Raw genomic sequence first — 19,918 nt, forward strand, 5'->3', positions numbered from 1 at the left:
ATGATTGGAATACAGGAAGGTTGGATAGGGGAGCAGGGAAGCACATATCTTAAATTAGTTTTGAATTTTTTTCATTATACCAGCATTTAGTAGATAAAGTACCTGTGTCATCTAAAGGACACATTGGGTAAAACAGTTAATAGTCACACCATGGAAAGGTTGCCTTTAGTCTACAGTGGTAAAGAAGCTCTTTATGGTAAGTGTCTTCTAAACATACAAGCTTTGCTCTTTAAAAAGCCAACCATCATAATTACTAGTTAGGAGATGTCTATAGGTTTTACCCCTGTGAATACATGTGTAATAATCTAATGGATAACAGTCTTTCAACTTCCATTTCACATATTTGAAGATACTTAAAGGGCTGTTCAGTAGTTGTGAGGGTTGTTTATATTTGGTTATGGGTAGCCTCTGATAATTGAAACAATTGGAGTGAAATTAGCACATGAGTGATTTAAGTTCAGTATATAGATTCTGGGATTCCTGAGTCCAGTATTTATGTCATATTGTGTATTCAGTGAATGGCTATTTTTTTCCCATAAAAATTGTCTAAAATCGAAAATTTAGATTTAGCTGGATATCTACTTGAATATTATAGGGGAAATTCAGTCTATGGTAAAAGTGGCTGTGATCTTTCCATTTTAGCCTGGGTGGTTCCTTCCCTGGTGTAAGATTTTCATATTTATTGGTAATCAAATTAATGTAAAACTATTTGACATGATGTCTTACTCCTTACAGGAACATTAAAGCAAGAACCCTCAGTCTACATAGAAAAGAAGGGACAGCTGAGTTAGGAGAGTACTTTATCTTTAGCTGAAATTAAGAGAAGACACTGGAAGCTCAAGTTTCAGTGTCAGTGTTTCAGCCCTAGTGAGATCACTAGCACTGGACTTTCATTCCTGCCTAGGAAATTTTGACAGATTTAGCTCTTCTCTCTTTTTTTCTAAAGAAATCTGAGAGTGTAGTATAGAATTGTAATGTCTCTGTAGACCTTAGTCTCCGTGCAAAAACTAAACCATAATGCTATTTTTGATAATGTTGGTGTTGAGGATTTTAGCCCTTGCTCTAAACATGTTTACAAACAATGAGCATCGTTGAAGATGATGTGTTCATGATGATAAAGAATTTTATGGGAAAATGTTGCAGTCTGTGTCAGCTTAGTATCTTAGCAATAAAGATTTGCCTTCCAGCCTTGCTCTTGATTTCCTTAATCTTTGTGGTGTTTATTTTGGAATTATAATTTCATAGGGAATACAGTCTATAAACTTATCCCCTAACTTAAAAATTTGTACTTTGTTTTATGGGATGACCATCATTTAGGTATTTGCTTTCTTGATGTTTAAGTTTTCTTGACATACTCATCAAAAAGTTAATGAATTCAAAAATATTTATTGAAATTGACTGTGTAAGAGTATGTCTGCTATATAGTTGTTTGAAACCTGAAAAGGATGAACGCTTGTACAGTTTTAGCCAAATTTGCTGTGAATCATGTTGAAGAACTAACAGGTTTTGTACTTTATAATCTACTCTGAAGAGTACAGAGAACTTTTATATAAAATAGCCTTGATTAAAATGCCATTCAAGTGCAGAGAGAGAAATTATAGACTAATCTTACTTTCAATCTAAAGTAGAATATTAGTAAGCCAAATCTAGAGCCAGGCATGATAATTCACATGTGTATTCTCACCCCTCAGGAGACTAGAGGAGGAGTATGCTGAGTTAGAGACCAGCTTTTCTATCTAGAGACCCTGTCTCAGCAAGCAGAATATAACAAAGAACAAAAAATGTTTACTGAATCTAAGCATATACCATAGCCACTTTAAAAATAGTTTTTTTTTTCCTGGAGAATTAAAAAACAGTTTAGCAGTAGAAAATGAATTTGCTATAGTCCTAGATTAGGTGACAGTGTCGTTGACACTAAGGTGGCAATACTGCCTCACTGAAGTATATATTGAATGTAAAACACGATCTCTAGGAGTTTGTAGGGATGGGAATAGAAGGGATGAAGGGATGACTTTGTCAGTATGTATGGATGCATGTTCATATAGGTATGCACAGAGGCCAGAGTTCATACCATCCACTTTGAATTTTAGAACAGAATCTTATTGGCCGTAAATTTGATACAGGTGTACTGGCTGAGTCCCACAGATCTGCCTTTCTCTACTGTGCCCAGCTTTTGTACATGGTTTCTGGGGATCTGTCTTAGTCAGTGTTCTATTGCTGTGAAAAGTTACTTTTTTTACATTTAAAAAAAAGCAACAGAACATTTAACTAGGGATTACTTACTTTCAGAAGTTTCCATTATCATCATAAGGGGAAGTATGGCAGCACACAGGCAGACATAGTGCTGGAGAGGTAGCTGAGAACTCTACATCCAGATAGCAAGAAGATAGAGAGTAACACTGGAAAGCCCACCACCAGTGGCATACTTCTTCCAACAAAGCCACACCTCCTAATCCTACTCCCTAAGCATTAAAATGTAAGAGTGTATAGTGTCCATTCTTATTCAAACAACCACAGGTTCAAACCGAGGTCCTTACACTTGTGTGACAAGCACTTCATTGACTGATATCTTCCCAGCCCATTTCAGAATTTTTATAGAATTTGACAGTCACATGGAGAATTAAAGGCCAAAAATAGTTGAGGTAATTCTGAAGAGATACTACTTAAATAATGAGCCCTAAGCACAAAGAAAAGGTCATAAATTGATCTGTTACTATAAACAAAGTTGAGAAAAGTTAAAGACTAAATGAGGAAGATTTCCCTTGAATGTACGCATCAAAAACTAATATTGCAGAACTCCATATGTAGAATTTTAAAACCTCAGTTGGAGAGAAAGATGGCGGTAGACCAGTTAGCATTGAGTTAAGAAAATCGGATCAACCTGGAGACCTATATATATGAATGACTCCAAAAGTATTAGAAATATTGAAAGTCTAAGAAAAAACATGAAATATGAGTAGTGAAAAGAAAAGAAAGCCAAGCCTGGTGGTGCAGGCCTTTAATCCCAGCTATTTAGGAAACCAAGGCAGGGGAATTACAAGTTCAAGACCCGGTTTGGCAAATTAATGAGACCCTTCCCCTCCACCCCCTCGAGAAAACTCAATGGTAGAGATTTTGCCTAGCATACACAAAGCTGCAGGTTCAGTCTTCAGGATTGCTTCAGCCTACAGAAAAAGGAAAACTTAAAGACAGTCTGCTGCCATCATCCTATTCACACTATTCAGCAATTGCTAACCTGACCCAACTGGGCACTTTTCTTTCCTGCCTGCCTTCTCTTTATTCACCATTGCTTTCCATTGGCATAACTTAGCAGAAACTGGGCTAGGAGGGATTTAAGGAGAAATGCCATACACAGATTGTCAACACTAGTGATTAAAAAGAGCCATAGAGCCAGTGCAGCATGTAATTCTCAGCCCCATTACTACAGGTGGATGGCCTGTAAATACAAAAAGAGGCACAGTGTTTTGTTTTTGTTAGTTTTTTTTTTTTTTTAAATTTGGGGAGGAGGTTTTAAGGCAGGATTCTCTGTGTAGCCCTAGCTGTCCTGGAACTAGCTCTTGTAGACCAGGCTGGCCTCGAGCTCACAGATATCCACCTGCCTTTGCCTCCTGAGTGCTAGGATTAAAGGAGTGCACCACCACTGCCTGGTTTGTTTTTTGTTTTTGGAAGGCACACACTTTTAATAGTAAAATGCAAGTTATGTTACAGCTTTATTCTGGGTGGTAGAGTATATGAATATTGCTTTATTTTTTCCAGTTACTTCTCAGTTTAAATAAATAGCAAACAAAGAATTAAAACTTATTCTCTCTGGGTAGTCTTAAATCAGTCTTACTGAGATTGGACTAGATCCTTTGTTCATGGTTTCCTTTATTCATTTCACAGTCTGCTATCTCTATTTGTCTCTTGAATTCCTGAGTACTAGATTTTAATTAGTCACCATCACTAACAGACATTATACACGACATATAGAACCATTTGGGTCTTTGCATAATGCTAAATCATTAAAATAAATCATGTATCATTTGTTAAATAAATGTTGAGAATTGGGTTGGTGCCTGAATTCTAATCTAAGCTTTTTGGTCAGGCATACAGGAATGAAAACCATGTGCCCTGTAATGTTTTTAGTTATTTGTAAATACAAAAAATACATTATTTGTATATTATAAGTCTAAAAATAAGAGATTCCCTTGACTCTACCAATAATTGAAGAACTAGAACATTATTGGAACCTTTTGAGTTGTCCAGTGTTATGTTTATCCCCTCAAACAGGTACTGTATGTCATATCTATTAATGTTGTCACATGGAGTTAACTGATCAAGTTTCTGTGGTGTTGTTTCTCATTCATCTAAATAAGAAGTTTGTAGCTAGAGTTAGTTTATTTGTGCTGTATTATAATTCTCTGGGTACATATAACAATGCGCTTTTATATTGAGCACTCTTTCTCAAAGTAGCCATCCCAGTTTACACCTCCATCAGCAGAATTTCCATTGCCCTTTTGTCTTTACATCAGTGTAGAACAATTTTGGGGGAATATATACTAGAATAAAATCAACTTAAAATAGCGTTTCCAGATTAATCATCATTAAAACTATTGGCGTATATTTATTTTACAACACAGTATATGAAGGAAACCATAATTCAAAGCAGAATACTTAAAAAAATTCAAGGGTGACATTTTCATTCTTACATAGGACAGAATATTATTTATGATATGAATAGTAATAAATTTGCCACCCTTTTGAGTTCATGAAAAGAAATTTAGTTAATGTAATTATTAATGTTATGAATTTCAGAAAGTGTTAAGTTTAAGAAAGTGAATTCTGAATATTATGTTTTTCAAGAGGAATCTGACACAGCATTCTGAATAAACTCATGCTTACCTGCGTGTTCTTTGTTAGCTGGAATGGCTGAAGGCTGGTCCAGTCAAACTCAAATGCTATGAATATCGATATAATATCATGGTTGTGGGTCACCTCTATTTCCATGTACTGATCTCTCAGTTTATTATATTTCTTATACATAACTTCATATCGTCATGAGTAAATTTATATAGTTGAATTAAGTGTCTTCGTTTTAAAAATTTAAAGTTGAAAGTATATCCACTAGATGTCACCATAGTAGAAATGTAGCACATGTGTCCTGTGCTTACACAGTGGAAGGTGCAGTTTTACCAGCAAGCTCACTTGAAGTGAGTCACAGATTGTGAGACTCTGGGGATAAAAATTCAGCCTTTTCCATACTAAAACTCAACTTTTACTATACTAAAATTTAAAATTTTTTGATCTTGGCATATGCTGATAATTCCTGGTGAGAGATTACTCTCCTACAATGGACACTTATTTAGTACTTTGTAAGCTACCAGGTGCTGTGAATTGAACCTGGGCACTCTGAAAGAGAAATCAGTGTTCTTAACCACTGAGCCATCACTACAGCCTCCATCACAAGGGTTTAGATTTTATATTATGACAGGAAGTGATTGTGTGATTTTTATAAAGAGGAAGACCACAGTCTGATTTAGATATGTTTTAAAAGACCAGTTTATCTTATAATCAGAGATTGTCAGAAAAGAGTAGAAGCAGGGTGGCCACGTAGAGTCTTTGAAATAATCCTAGTAAGAAGCAGTGATGTCAAGGACCGGGATAGAGGAGCAGTAAGCCTAATAACCATTAAACTAGTGACAAAAGAGTGTATTGATAGTGTCATTATGACAGCTGCTTCTGATAGGGACAGCTTTGATGTAATGGTAGGTGTAAGAGGCAGATAGGAATGGACTGGAGGATTGGGAGTTGAAAAAGTAGAGAAGGCTGATGGCAGACAGTGTACTTACCAACCAAGTTTTGAAGATGACAGGAAGTGGAGCGCTCTGCACAGCACTGGAGCAGACAGAATGTGCTGGACTGTGCAGAGCCAGTCTTTAGAAGGAGTAGGTGCAAAGGGAGGAGCCTGAGGTTTCTAATAAAGCAAGTGGACTTGGATAGCTTTGCCTCATTTTAGAAGTTATTCCCTTAAAGCATAGCTGTACTGGGAAGAAAGGCTAGAAATTTAAGCTAAGGATACTTACTCCATTGTTAATGTTTGTGATATCACAAAGTGTGGTGTGTATTCAGGTGTGTGTGCAGAAGTGGGAGTACCTGTGTGCGCACATGGCGAAAACAGAGAGACAGTGGGTGTCTTCCCTTATCTCCTACTTAGTTTTTGACAAAGTTTCTCACATGAATCCTATATAGCTTACCATTCTTTTTACTCTGTTTGGCCATCAAACTCCTGGGATCCTCTGGCTCCACCCCTTCAATAATGGGCAGGAGACATTTGCATTTTGTATGTGAAAAATAGAGTAAGGTCATTTCTTTCTTCTTTCTCTCTCTCTCTCTCTCTCTCTTTCTCTCTCTCTCTTTCTTTCTTTCTTTCTTTCTTTCTTTCTTTCTTTCTTTCTTTCTTTCTTTTTTAAGCAAAGAGCCTTTATTTTAATCAAGTTTGCAAACTCAGTCTCTCCGCATGTCCAATGTATTGGAATAACTGGAGAGCTTCGAGCTCAATTAAAATAGGGCTTTATAGTAGTAAAGGTGGGGGTGAGGGGTTTCTGAGGTTTTAAAACCCCTGATTGGCTGACATTTGTCTAGGGTGTCCTGTTGAGTGTGTTCTGGCAGGTGTTCCTATCTACAGAGGTTGAATACCAGGCATTTCCTTTGAATGGTCTGTTCTTGGGTGGAGGTCGGGTAATCTCAGCTTGTGGTTCCTCCTGTAACCAGACATTGCCTCAGGGTAAACTACTGAGACTCAGGCATCATTTAATTTCATTTCATTGATGACCAGAGTCCCAGGAGATAATCAATTGGAAGTAAAGAATTTCCTTTGGGTGACCTGTCCATACTTGGCTTAACATAGCTAGCCCCTCAGTGAGTTTCAGTAAAGTCATTTCTTGCATGGAAGAATGGGTCAGATGTTTTAGGAGTGTTTTTTGTTTTTGTCAAAATAATGTGGAGTAGGCCCTTGGGGATAGGTATTCTGCAGACAATTTGGTATTTATAATTATACATTGAAAGCTGCAGTTGTCAACAAGCAGTACTTTTGCCTCCTGGGAAACACTTGTCACTATTTGGAGACACCCTTAGCCATCCACAGTGAATGGGCATTGGGCAGGCAACATGTGCTAAATCGTCATTCTTTCCCAGAGATAATTTTGCTCTGAGAAGACATTTGGGGGGCAGTTTTGATCCCTGTATTGTGTGTTTATGAGCATTCACTTTGCTACTGATTTCTAGTGGGATGCTGTTAAAGATAAAAAAGTGTGAGATGGCCCTCAGTAACTAAAGAAAATGTATCCAGGTGGTACCAAGGTTGAGGACCACCATACCAGATAAGCAGTCATTTTTTAAAGTACACATTTCTATTGAGATGAAAGGACTGTATTCCTTTCATGGGGAATGAGTAGGTCAAGACCAGATTTATAGCAATGGTGAAGAGTATAGGCCTACATTAGGGTGTGGTGGCTGGAAACGAGCAGATTTATAGAAGAGCTCACAGGAAAACGTTTTCCCTGCAGATGTCATGGTATACATGTACAGTAAAAGTAATGAAACTGAATTGCTTTCCTCTTTCCCTCTCCAGTGCTATAATGGTGGTGTGTCAGGAAAACCGATGTTAAAATGGCATTTGACAACATTCTTGGCAAGAGTGCTAGAGATGGGCTTTTTTTCTACTTACAACTTTTGAAATCCCTTGATAACTTGAAGAACTTTGTATTAGTTAGGAGCTTATGGTTTTAGAGGGTAAAGACTTCAACGTGGCAGGCAGAGCATGACAGTGCAGGCTGGAGCAGGATGCCAAGGGCTCACATCTTAGCTTGGAAGTAGGAAGCAGACAGAGCAAACTGTTCAGAATGGTGTTTGACTTTTCATACTTCAAAGTCCACCATCATTGACATACTTCTTATAAGGGTGTATTTCCTAAGCCTATCCTTAAAGCATCGCCAACAGGGAACAAGTAAGTATTCAAATATCTAAGCCTCTTGGGAACATTCTCATTTAAACCACTACTGCTCTTTTGTGTCAAAAGGAACAGAGCCACTTTTTACCCCTTCTTTTTCTTCTTCTCCCACCTCTTCCTCTCGACCAGTTTGAGGTAATTTGGATTTGGTGATTTAGGAAAAATGCTTACCCTTTTCTTGGATATGCTTGGTATTAGAATATAAGGCTATCCTGGTCTACATAGTAAATTTGAGGCAGCCAGGACTACATAGTGAGATTTTTCTCTCAAAAGCAAACAGTTTGGCCTTAAACTTTTTACAATGTATAAGATAATCACAGTGAACTATTATTAAATGTTTTTCTTCTAATTCACTGAATCCATTTGCATGAAACAATGTGCAAAATCAGAAAGCTGAACATTATTGAATAAGACATTCAGTATAATAGAAATAGTAGTATAAATTAAAGAATAGAGCTGGGGATATGGTTCAGTTGGTAAAATGCTTGCCTTTTAAGGGTGAGTTTGATCCCTGGCATCACATTAAAAGCTGGCTGCAGAAGTATGCATCTGGAGTTTCTATACTGGGGAGATAGGAACAGGTAGGTCTGTGGAGCTCAGTGGCCAGCCAGCCTTACTGAAGTGAGTTCTGGGTTCAGTGGAAGACCCAGTCTCAACACACCAAAAGGTGGAAAGCCATTGGAGAAGACACTCAGCACCAACCTTTGACATTCATATATGTGTATGTGTGTATGTGTGTATGTGTGTGTGTGTGTGTGTGTGTGCATATGTGCACACAGACAAGCACACATGCATACATACAAACACTATTGAAGAAGAGATAATTTGGAAGAAATATTATTTGAAAGAAATAAAACCTAGTATTGGAGGAGGGCCTGTTTGTTTTGTCACGGCTGCCCAGAACCAAAATAATCACAGAGAAATTGTATTAATTAAAACACTGCTTGGCCCATTAGCTCTAGCTTCTTATTGGCTAACTTTTATATTAATTTAACCCATTTTTGTTAATTTGTATATTGCCACGTGGCAGTGGCTTACTGGCATCTGTCTCAGGTGGAAGATCCATGGCTTCCCCCCTTCTTCCCAGCATTCCATTTAGTTTCCCCCTCAGCTCTGTTCCCCTATAACTCTGTTATAGGCCCAAAGCAGTTCCTTTATTAACTAATGAAAGCAACACATAGACAGAAGGACCTCCTACACCAACCTAGTTTAGTAAGTAGTATATTTTAACATCTTATACAAAATTTGTTCTTACTGATCTTGACCTCTAATAAGAAACTGTTACATTTGTCTGTTTCCTTCCTGAGCAGCTGACAGGGACACAAACCAGTGTTGAGGGTAGGTAAGAGTCAGGTTAGGCATTAAAGTTCCAGTTCTTAGTGTTTTTAATGGGAGTTAGTAGTAAGGTGTCTTCTTTCCTTGCTAAAAACATGTTATTAATTACTTTTCATTTTTGTTTCATGTAAGTATTGTCTGTGCAGTTGAGTGGAGGAAAAGGAGTATTGTGGTTGGAGGGGAAGGAGTGGGGGTCGGAGTAGTTCTGACAGTGCTGTCTGTTTGCCATCGCTGTTTACTCTAGCTTCCAGGTTGGAGCCTGGTTTCCTGACACCACTTTTCATCTTTACAGAGCCATTGGCAAACTCTTGCGCAAGATTTATGCCAGTGTTTTATTGCTAAAATTTGTCTGCATAATCACTAAGTGGGAACAATTGCTAGTTCTGTATGTGGTGTTTGCTGGGTTAACTTTCAGTCACATATCATGTATTTAGCCAAATGTTCAGTTACGAGTCAATAATAAAGTTGTGATTTACACAGTCATTTTAAGGGGTAAATTAATTGATAGCCTTCTATAATTTAATGGTTAAATGTGGTTTGAATACTGTCTTCTTTGTATTTCCAGTAGAATTTAATTCGACTTGAAGGACAAAACCTTCACTAATTTAAAAATAATTGTCTGGTTAGTTACATATTTGAAAAAAAGAGCTAGTTTTGCTGTTAATTCAAATTTGGAATATGTACCTCAAGTTTTTAAAAAGAGCATTAGCATAGATATTAATCAAGTATAAATATTGCAAGTTATTTGTAAAAATATCTTTTCCCCATTTTGCTTTTTTATATGTGGGACCAGGGGGACAGGAACTATAAAGTTATCAGTGTGAGAACCATGTAAACCTGCACCTGTTGGCAGCTATGAGCAAGCCAGCCTTGCTGAACCCCAGGCCTCTGCTTCAGCCTTTTACTGGAACTAAATGATGTTGCCATTTTTATTTTTAGGTTTGCTGGCATGGGTAATCTCATTAAGGTGCTAACCAGGGACATAGACCACAATGCAGCACATTTTTTCTTGGACTTTGAAAGTAAGTCTCCTTAGCCCTTCACAGCTGGTGCATAATGGTAAAGGTGGAAGATTAATTATACTCACACCACAGTGAAGGCCAGCCAGAATATTTGTTAATTAAACACGGGGATCAAACAAAGGTTGCATGATTTTTTTCCCTTAATTATAGGCAAACATCACCATCATATGTTTAATTCTTTAGTTCTCATTTGCTAAAATCATGTTGAGTCTGTAGACAGTGCTGTCCTTTCATTAGTCCATGAAGCAAGTAGCCTTATGATGAATATTCTAATAGTATGCTTTAGTGACTATGCCAAAGTCTATTCACTTACCCTATAATAATTTGCTTTAAGAAATAAAATCTGTGCTGCATATCTAAAATGAATACTTTAAATATTTTCCACAAATTTTACAAATCAAATTTGGTTAGGAATGCAGGAAGTTAAGTTTTACATTTAAAATGAGATGTGAAGGTGAGCTTTGGCCAAACCTCCTAATATTTGGCCTTGAAGTAAATTGTTGTTTTATTGCTATACTTAGTGATTTGTAAATAATTTTTGATTGGAAATTTCTTTTTCAGAATACTAGCACTATTGGAATACTTAAAGAATTTTTCATTATAAGGCCATTAATGAAACTTGTCTTGGGAGAAATTTGAGAAGAATTAGAGCAACAGTTGTGCCATTATGTACAGGAAAAAACCACATTTCACCTCTAGGTCCTACACATCAACACCTTGAGAACCCGGTTTGCTGTCTGCCAGAGCACAGTCTGGGTAACCTGAAGGATGAATTCATGGCCTAATGAACATTTTCCCTGTTACTATTTTTCTTTAAGTCAGTTTCAGTTGTTCTTTTTTATAAAGGGATATTTTCTCTTATTCTTGTCTTGACAGGTACCTTAACATGGGGAATCTTCTTAAAGTTTTGACATGCACAGACCTTGAGCAGGGGCCAAATTTTTTCCTTGATTTTGAAAGTGAGAAGATGATTTTATATCTATTTCTCTTTGCCTGCAGTAGACTGCGTTTGTCTTGCACTAATGACTGTTTCCACTTTGCCATCTTTTTAACTGCTTTGCATGACCGAGCTGTGAATTGTCAACTTCTGATGCCTTCTAGAATTGAACCAGATTTCATAAAGTAAATTACACTAATAAAGTGTCTATTTGAATTTCGTAAAAGATTTTGTCTCTTAATTGGCTGTTATTATTTAATGCATACGATAATGAAAACACTTATGAAAAAAATTGAAAAGGAAAAAAACTCCTATCTCAAGATCTTCTAATAAAAACGGTATTTGAGGAAAAAATTGTATTACAGTTGAGAAAAATGATTTTGTTTGCTCCATATGCATATTTAAAGTACTATAAATATGGATCTGTTCATGAAGGCTATTCAGAATTCAGTGATATGGGCATAATATTAAAAGGTAAGTGTGAACCTAAATTTAGTCTTTACAAATAATTTAAGACATAAAAATGATTTTGTGTATTTAAGGAATTAATTTTATTCTGATTTAAGTAAAAAGAAAAATAATAGGTTCACAAACCTTTAAGTAATTTGCCTTGTATCTGTCCTGTCCTGTATTGCATGCCTTACTGTAATGTGGTCTAAGAGTGGCAGGTAAGTGTCATTGAGCTCTGTGCATGCTCTGCTTTGGCTTTTGGCTGTTGCTATTGCTTCAGCTTGTCTGACTGTAAAATTGAGAAAAATGACTTTAAATTGGTGTTTTACTGTGAATTTGCTATTTTAACTGGTGATTAGAAAATTGTTAGGAAAGGGTGAAGAGATAACTGTAAATCATGTGATTCTTTAAATTTGAACAGGTTTTAAGTACTTAAAATTTAAGACTGATTTGAAAAGCAGATCATTTGAAAGAGAGTCATTTTTCACCTTCAATTTAGTTTTTATATAGTTCATTCTATTTTATGGACCCACATAGCACATCTATCCTTTTAAGTCAGGTTATACTTTATATGAACATGCCAATTTCTAGCATATCTTCATTTTGTAGAATACTTTGTAGTCTGATATTTTTCTATTTTTAGTATGTTTCCACAAAAATCTGTTAAAGTCTGGGTACTGTGTACAGGCTAGTAAAGGAGGAAAGCCAAAATCAAGACCATTAAATTGTTGGGATCTTAGGAAAATATATTAGATGAACATTAGTTTTCTTGACCCTTCTCAACAATTTAACAGTGCTGTTTTAAGTGCATGTTTAGCATGGATTTTAATCAGCTTGGGGATGTTGAGCAGACTGCTGACTTAAAGATTGTTCTTCTAGATGAGGCAACTTACATTAAAGCTGTATTAGTTTATTTGCTCTGTTTGAAACTTTGTTCTCTATATTTTTCCACTCTTCTGTCTTTTTTCCTTTGTCTCAAATGTTTTGCAGAATCTTGGCTTTTATCTAGTCAAGATCTTGTTCAAGACTTGGCACTTGATCTTTTTATAAAGCTAGCATCCTGTTTTGTTAAAGTGTGAATCATGAATTTAAATGTAGAACTTGAAAAGATTACTTCTTGGTCTTGACTTGTCAAGGGGATCAGGGGTTGCATCATTATCTTTACATTTTAAACATTAATACCTAATTTAGCGCTAGGAACAGGTTCAAGTCACAACAAAATAATCAGTAGTATAAAACTATGTGGTGTGACCCTTTAAAAGTAAAAATAAACACTTAAGAATGCTAATATTAACGCACGCCTTTAATCCCAGCACTCAGGAAGCAGAGGTAGGCTGATCTCTGTGAGTTCGAGACCAGCCTGGTCTACAGAGCTAGTGCCAGGACAGGCTCCAAAGCCAAAGAGAAACCCTGTCTCGAAAAAACCAAAAAAAAAAAAAATGGGTGTTTTGCCTTCATTATGTGTTTGTGCACATGTGTGCAGTGCCTGTGTAGACAAGAAGAGGGCATCAGCCTCCTCCCCCCAGAAATGGAGTTGTAGATAGCGATGAGCTGCTTTGTGGGTGCTGGGAATTGAACCTGGATCCTTTGGAAGAGCAGTAAGTGTTCTTAACCACTGAGTCAACTCTCCAGCTTAGAACATTTTATATGATGTTCGTTGCTTCTAACAGCCAGTATAGAAGTTTTGGGTTGTTATTTGCTGGTATACTGTAAAAAAAGCTCAATGAAGACTCTCTGTAACAGACTAGAATTTCCTCCCAACTTCTAATTCAGATGCCCCGGTGCATTTTTGTTGGCTTCTGACACTTTTGGGCTATTAATTTTTTTTTGTTTTTTTTTTTTGTTTTTTTTGTGGGCTAGTAATTTTATCTTTTATATTTTTGCCCATTTTTTCCTCCTTTTTCTTTTTAAAGAAATATGCAGTTTTGAGCCTGGGAATTTTATCATTAATCTACTATGGAGTCCTTAATCCATTAGATGGTTCCTCTTTTAAACTATTACATGCCAGAATCAAGGTTATCAAACATAGTTGATCTGCCAGTTCTCATTTGTTATGTTAATAAACTCACATTTGATAAGTAGTTAGGGCTATTTTTTTTATTTCTTTCAAAGATTTATTTATTATGTGTAGTGTTCTGTTTGCGTGTATGCCTGCATGCCAGAAGAGGGAAGGCACCTGATCTCATTATAGATGGTTGTGAGCCACCATGTAGTAGATGGGAATTGAACTCAGGACCCCTGGAAGAGCAGCCAGTGCTCTTAGCCTCTGAGTAATCTCTCTGGTCCTGGACTTCATTTTTTTCTATATATGGAATAATATTTAGGTCACCGCAGTAGTTTAGGTCTATTATTCCTGTCATCCTTAGTGGTTGGACCCAGCCCCACACATCTCCAGAGTTGGACTGTACAGCAGTCATTTTACATATCTTCTCAGTTAGTGAGGACACTGGGAAAAAAGTAGCAATATTCACAGTGGTGTTAAGATAGATGCCATTGTGTGTCTAGCTTTGGGCATCAGAATGTATCAAGTTATACATTCCCATGCATTTTAAACATAATTTTGTGGTATGTAATAATTTACTATACAAATGAAGACTGTGTGAAGTCGTTTATTCCCTTAACCTATACCCCCTTTGCAGGTTTACACTTCAGTTTATGCATACTTGGAGCTAGCCTCTTGTATATTAGTCAATAGGTACCAGGTATGCAGAGGTTACTTTTTTACCACTTCCATGGTGATCTTAGTCTATCTAGTATTTAGATAAAAGTGAAGAATCACAGTTTCATTCATTACATTACATTACATGCTCAAGTGTAGGTCTGAAGGTGAGATTTGGTAAATTTGGCACCACCTTCGAAGACTTCTGGTGATGATGTAGGAGTTGGGTATTAAATTAACAGGGTGAATTCCAATATTTACAGCTTCTTTAGGAAGGACAGTGGAAAGAAGCAGCAGCATGCACAGTGGTTTTAAGACAGATGCCTTTTGTGCTCAGTGAGGCATCGTATTCTTTAGATACAGTAATTCCTCTTGAGTTCTATAAGATAATAAGCCCAGAATTGGTCCACAGTGTTTGACAGCAGGTATGCTAATGACAGCATATTTAAAAGTAAGAAAATAAAAAGTAGAAGCATTGTATAGCTTTTGGTTCCTAACGTAACCTACTGCTAAGGTTATTAATTAATAACTCATTCCAAGAGTGAGTCTTTAGCAACCATTATGTCAATGGTTCACTAAATTCTGATTTATGGGAGAAAAGGGACTTTTTGGTTTTGTGCCCATTCCCAATCTAGAAGTTCAGCATTTGTTAAATTTGGCTTATGTATCAAGGTAAATCAAAATAGAGTTTTTGCAGAAATGGTCATTTGTAAGTGAGAAATGGAATCTACTTTTTCTGCTTGTCATTAGTGCCTTCCCATTGGATCATACACTTCTCACATCTTTTTGTGTTGCCTGTCTTCCTTATTTAAATTTTTTGGTACTCTTAAGGCTAATGTTAATTTTTTTCCAGTTACCTCTTGCATATTTTCAGTAGCTCTTGCCTTATTCTAGGAAATATCTTTATTCTGGTGGCATTTAAAAAAAATTGAAAGCTAATCTGTGACCAAATGTTAAATGGCCTCCTTTACTTAAGAGCTAGAGACTCATTTATGATTGTGCTTACATACTGTGCCAATGGGGTGCAGGGTAGATTTTGGTCCCTAACTTGATGGAACTTAGGGAGATAGAGTTGAAGTATTTACTGAGTGAATGAGCATAAGGTTGGAGCAGAAAGCTCTTTATCACAATTGTAATTATTATGTTAACTCCTTTCTCCTTTCATAGCTCAGTTTTTGATTCTTTTTTTTTTTTTTAAAAAAAAAACAGTATCTCCAAATTTAGTTATTACTTTCAGTGATTCTTTGCTAGTCTTCTAGCGAATTCTTCCTTTACCCAGTAGGAAATTGGTATGATATGACTAAAATATTTAATTTTGTCTTCAGACAATAAGAACAATTGGAACATGCCTTAATTTCCATGTAGCAGGATATACATTTAAGCCTGATGAGCAATAAGTATGTTTTCCCTCAGTAGGTACATTGTTTTGCATTCAAATGGATATTGTTTTGTTAGCAGGCTATGTAGTGTTTTTTTTTTTTTCTTGGATAAGTAAAGCTATGAAAAATCAAAGTGACAAGTCTTGGTTGCATTATATATAATGCCAATTTTTTTTTGAAGGAAATGCTTTATTTTGCAATTTTTTGTCCCTTCCTAGTATTTCACCCTTTGCATGGTTTGCTTTCAGTAAAGTAGTGCTTCTCTGTCTGCTCTTTTCTGTCTGTCTCCATTTCTACAGCAGTCTTCAGCAGCTTTCAAAATTATCAGTGTGACTTGCCTGTGACAGTCTAAAAAATGTTTGATCAGTGTGGTGCTGGGTGTTTTCCCCTCTTAGGGAAACTTGAATCTTCTCCTTTATTGTAAATTGCTTGATACTTATTAAACCTTTGCTAGTCATTAACTACTTACAAGGTCTATTTAAATCTACTTGATAATGTTTCATTTGTCTGTAAATTCAGTGTCACATTTTTATGTTACTAGCCTAGTGACCACACCAAAAATACATATTTTAGTCTTCAAATGATACAAATGCCTTTGATATGTAATACATAAAGTACTATCCTTTGTCATGAATTCCCACCTCATAACTTCAAACTATGTGTCTATTGATGTTGTGTCTGAATTTCCACATTCACATGAGAAAGTACTGAACTTTCATTTTTGCATGTACAAAGTATTTCTCTATGCTGTATCTGGTATAAGTATAAAGGCAATGGTGTGCTTTTAAAAAAAAAGTATTGTGCCTAATTATTGCTTTGAAAAATATGGTCTAGCTCTAAGTGAAAATATTACTGCTTAAAATGTCAAACTGATATTTTTTATAACTTTAGACATTTATCTATAATTTAGTATTTACTTTTAGGACTTCTGTAGCTTTGGACACAGTATTTTAATATTTTAATCTACTCCTCTTTTAATCATTATATTTTTATTTTTTAAAAGTAATTAAAATAAGTGAATGAAATCCAAACACATTTTTAAAGTTGACTTTTCACATGAATGTTTCTTTACTGTTTCTCTAGTGCTGTCTTATGTCATTGAATTTGAGCTTGGGTACTGTGATTGTTAATTTTAAAAGTGTTATGTATTATTGACGAGTTGACAGATAATAGAGGGAACTGAATCATTACTTGCCCCGGGCATAAAATAAAGATAAATTTTAAGATATCTTTACGTTTAGTCTCATGTGTGAAGTTTTTCTTTTTAATTTTCTAAGTAAAGGAACAAATAGATACAAAACCTAGTGACCAGTTTCATTACTGGTAAACAGTGTCTGAATTTATCTTTTAAATTTGGACTGGTTTCCCCCTCCCACAAGTAGTATGTTAGCATGGAGGAATTCTGCCAGCATAGTTTATAGCGTTGTCTTAGGTATTTTATTTGTAGGAATTTATGTGATCTAGCTGAAAAGGCTTATGAAAAACTGCTTGAGCAGTTTTGTCTCAAAATAGAAAGGAGTATATTAAAAACATTTTAAATTTCCTTAGATTGAAACAAATGACCATGCTATAAAAATGGGATTTCTGTTACCTTTTGTCTGACAGAGAGAAATCCAGATTTTGTCACCTATCAACATATGTTTTCTGGTTAGCACCACTGATGGTAAAGGTGCCCATATATTTGTATCCCTGGTATGGTTTTTATAACTAATTATTCCTTCATTTTCTTCCTCCTCAGTCCTAGGTATGTAGAAAATTAGTATTTGATTTGGTATTTCAGAATTTGATCTGCTGATATTGTAGCTCAGCTCAAGCTGATCTTATGTAGCTCAGCTGCTCGGGAGTTTTGTAGTGTTTTGTAGTGTAAACTCCTCTGCAGGACTCGTGACCTTCATACTCCTCAACAGAGAAGGTCAGTGACACTGCTACAGCTTGGGCCTCTTGATCCTCACATGATCACAGTTGTTCACATAGTTTCAAATGGTCCCTAGCAATCCTCAGTTGTTGAAAGTAAAATGATCTGTATAAGAAAATAAACTGTAAGAAAATTAAACTGTAGGCGTTAGTAGGTAGGCTTCCTTTCTACTGTATTAAGATAGACTAGTGATCATTCATTTGCTATCATTAGTGACAGTGAGGCAGGCAGCACAAAAAGTGATTATTAAGCATACCAGATGCTGGGCGTGCTCGTGCATTTTTATAATTCCAGCACTCGACTGACGCAGAAAATTTATAAGTCTGAGGGCAGCCTGGTATATGTAAAAGCCAATCTGCTATATAGTAAGACTACATACTAAAACCAAAACTATAAATATTATCAATTTAAATTTAAATTCTCAGATTTGCTTATTGTACCAAGTTATAATTTGTAACTTAAACTAAATATTATGTAGTAACATTTGTTTTTCTCTGGCTTCTGTATAATTTGTATAAGTTTAAATTAGCTTAACTTTGTCTTCTAAAAAGTGCAAAATTAACATTGCGTAAAATATAACTCATCTTTGGAAATTTTGGTTGTTAATTGGGTTGTTGTAGTTAATACATGTACTAAAGTATTCATGCCACTGTAAATTTTCTTGTACTTTCATGCTGTTTAGATGCCCAGCCCACAGAGTCTGAAAAGGAAATATATAATCAGGTGAATGTAGTATTAAAAGATGCAGAAGGCATCTTGGAGGACTTGCAGTCATACAGAGGAGCTGGCCACGAAATACGAGAGGTAAAGTTTACAGTTATTATAGGCACTTTTCAGTAAAGGTGAATTGACTGGGTGTCACTTGGGCTTACTCTTTATCATTTTCTGGACTTGCTTGTCATGGAAAGTATTATATTTGAAAAATCACTTGGCTTTATTTCAAAAGTGGTTGCAGTGATCCATGGGCAGAGGGGTATTATAAAAGGGAAATGTTGGCTACCCATATGTAATAGATAATGACATCTCTGTTCGTTAAGGTCACACATGAAAATGTTTTCTCTTGGGAACTATTTATGCTTTCCTCTTGTAGAAAAGCATAGAACTTTCTGGCTTCTACCAGTCTAGTTTTCAACTCCTAAACTTTCTAGGAGAAATTGAAAGCACCAAGATGATCTTGGGCAGTCTGGACTACATACATACATAGTAGGACCTTGAAATTAAAAATGCTAAAGAAATGTTTATTAGTGAGTTACTAAGACACAGCTCATTTATTTATTTGCGCTCAATTTATTCACAACATTTTAAAATCTGAGTTTATTCTTATTTTGCTTTCTTGATTTTTGTTTTTGTGTTTTGTTTTGTGATATATTTCAGTACTAGTGCCTTGGGGGAAACAAAACTTGTCACTTCTGGTGACCCTATAGGCAGCTCCTGCCATAGTTACAGATGTTTTTCTTTCAGGTAGTGGATTTGGGTTATTTAAAGTGTTAGAGAAGGCAAAGCAAGTTGTTGGGAAAAGCCACATTGAGTTTTGTAAAGGATTAAGAAAGCATCTGTAAGCAAAAGAAAGGTAAAAGTCAGAAAATTCATTCCCCCAGGAACACTCTAAAGAGACTGCATGATGATTTGAAGGACTAATGTTGGCAGAACTTTGTGTATTTGGGGTCCCTCCCTAGCTCTGTTTTGGTTTCCTCCCCTTCAGAGCTGAAGCTGCTTTATTTGTCCTCTTACTCAGGCAGGAAGCCTTAGAAAACTTGTAATTCAGAAAAAGATCTTATTTCTAAACAATTAGTATTTACAGTATTTCTAAATTGCATTTTTCAGGTTCATGTTGGCCAGGTCTCTTAGAACTGGTGTGGACTGTGCAATTTGAGTTAAGACTTCCTGGCCCTTTGCCAGGATTGGTGTCTTCATTTATTGTCTTAACTTTGTTCCTTCTTGAAGACATACCAAGAGTATCTCTGCAATAGAGGAAATAGTATAAAATATTTTCCTTCTGTGGATCTAAATGACACCAAGAAGTAATATGTTAACAAATAGAGTTTATTTTATTATTATATTGCATCTATTGGGGAAAAACTTTGGGAGTTGAGAAAGTCCAAACTCAATTCCTGGGTCTCTCATTATATCTATATTTTAAATATCAGGATCTCCTTCATTTGGTAAAACTTTGCCTTAATATAAGAAAGAATATTATGATTTTATAAATCTTAACTTTTTTGTTTCTTGGATTT

The 19,918-nt window shown here is 35.8% G+C and overlaps 1 protein-coding gene across 6 annotated transcripts in view; it reads left to right on the plus strand.

Moving 5' to 3' along the window:
* Fam49b (family with sequence similarity 49 member B) overlaps positions 1–19,918 on the plus strand; it is a 132,124-nt gene that overhangs the window by 96,092 nt on the left and 16,114 nt on the right. For 3 of the 6 annotated variants that reach the window (XM_013348942.2, XM_026782488.1, XM_013348943.2), the window contains 2 exons: positions 11,221–11,303; positions 18,367–18,488. In XM_013348942.2, the coding sequence (XP_013204396.1) occupies positions 11,231–11,303; positions 18,367–18,488 (195 nt within the window). In that variant the 5' untranslated portion in view covers positions 11,221–11,230. Of the gene's footprint in view, positions 1–10,261; positions 10,345–11,220; positions 11,304–18,366; positions 18,489–19,918 lie in introns of those variants that run through there. The other 3 variants (XM_005354553.2, XM_026782489.1, XM_013348944.2) reach the window with 2 other exon arrangements.

This window comes from Microtus ochrogaster, chromosome 15 (assembly GCF_000317375.1).
Source record: "Microtus ochrogaster isolate Prairie Vole_2 chromosome 15, MicOch1.0, whole genome shotgun sequence".
NCBI lineage: Eukaryota > Metazoa > Chordata > Mammalia > Rodentia > Cricetidae > Microtus > Microtus ochrogaster.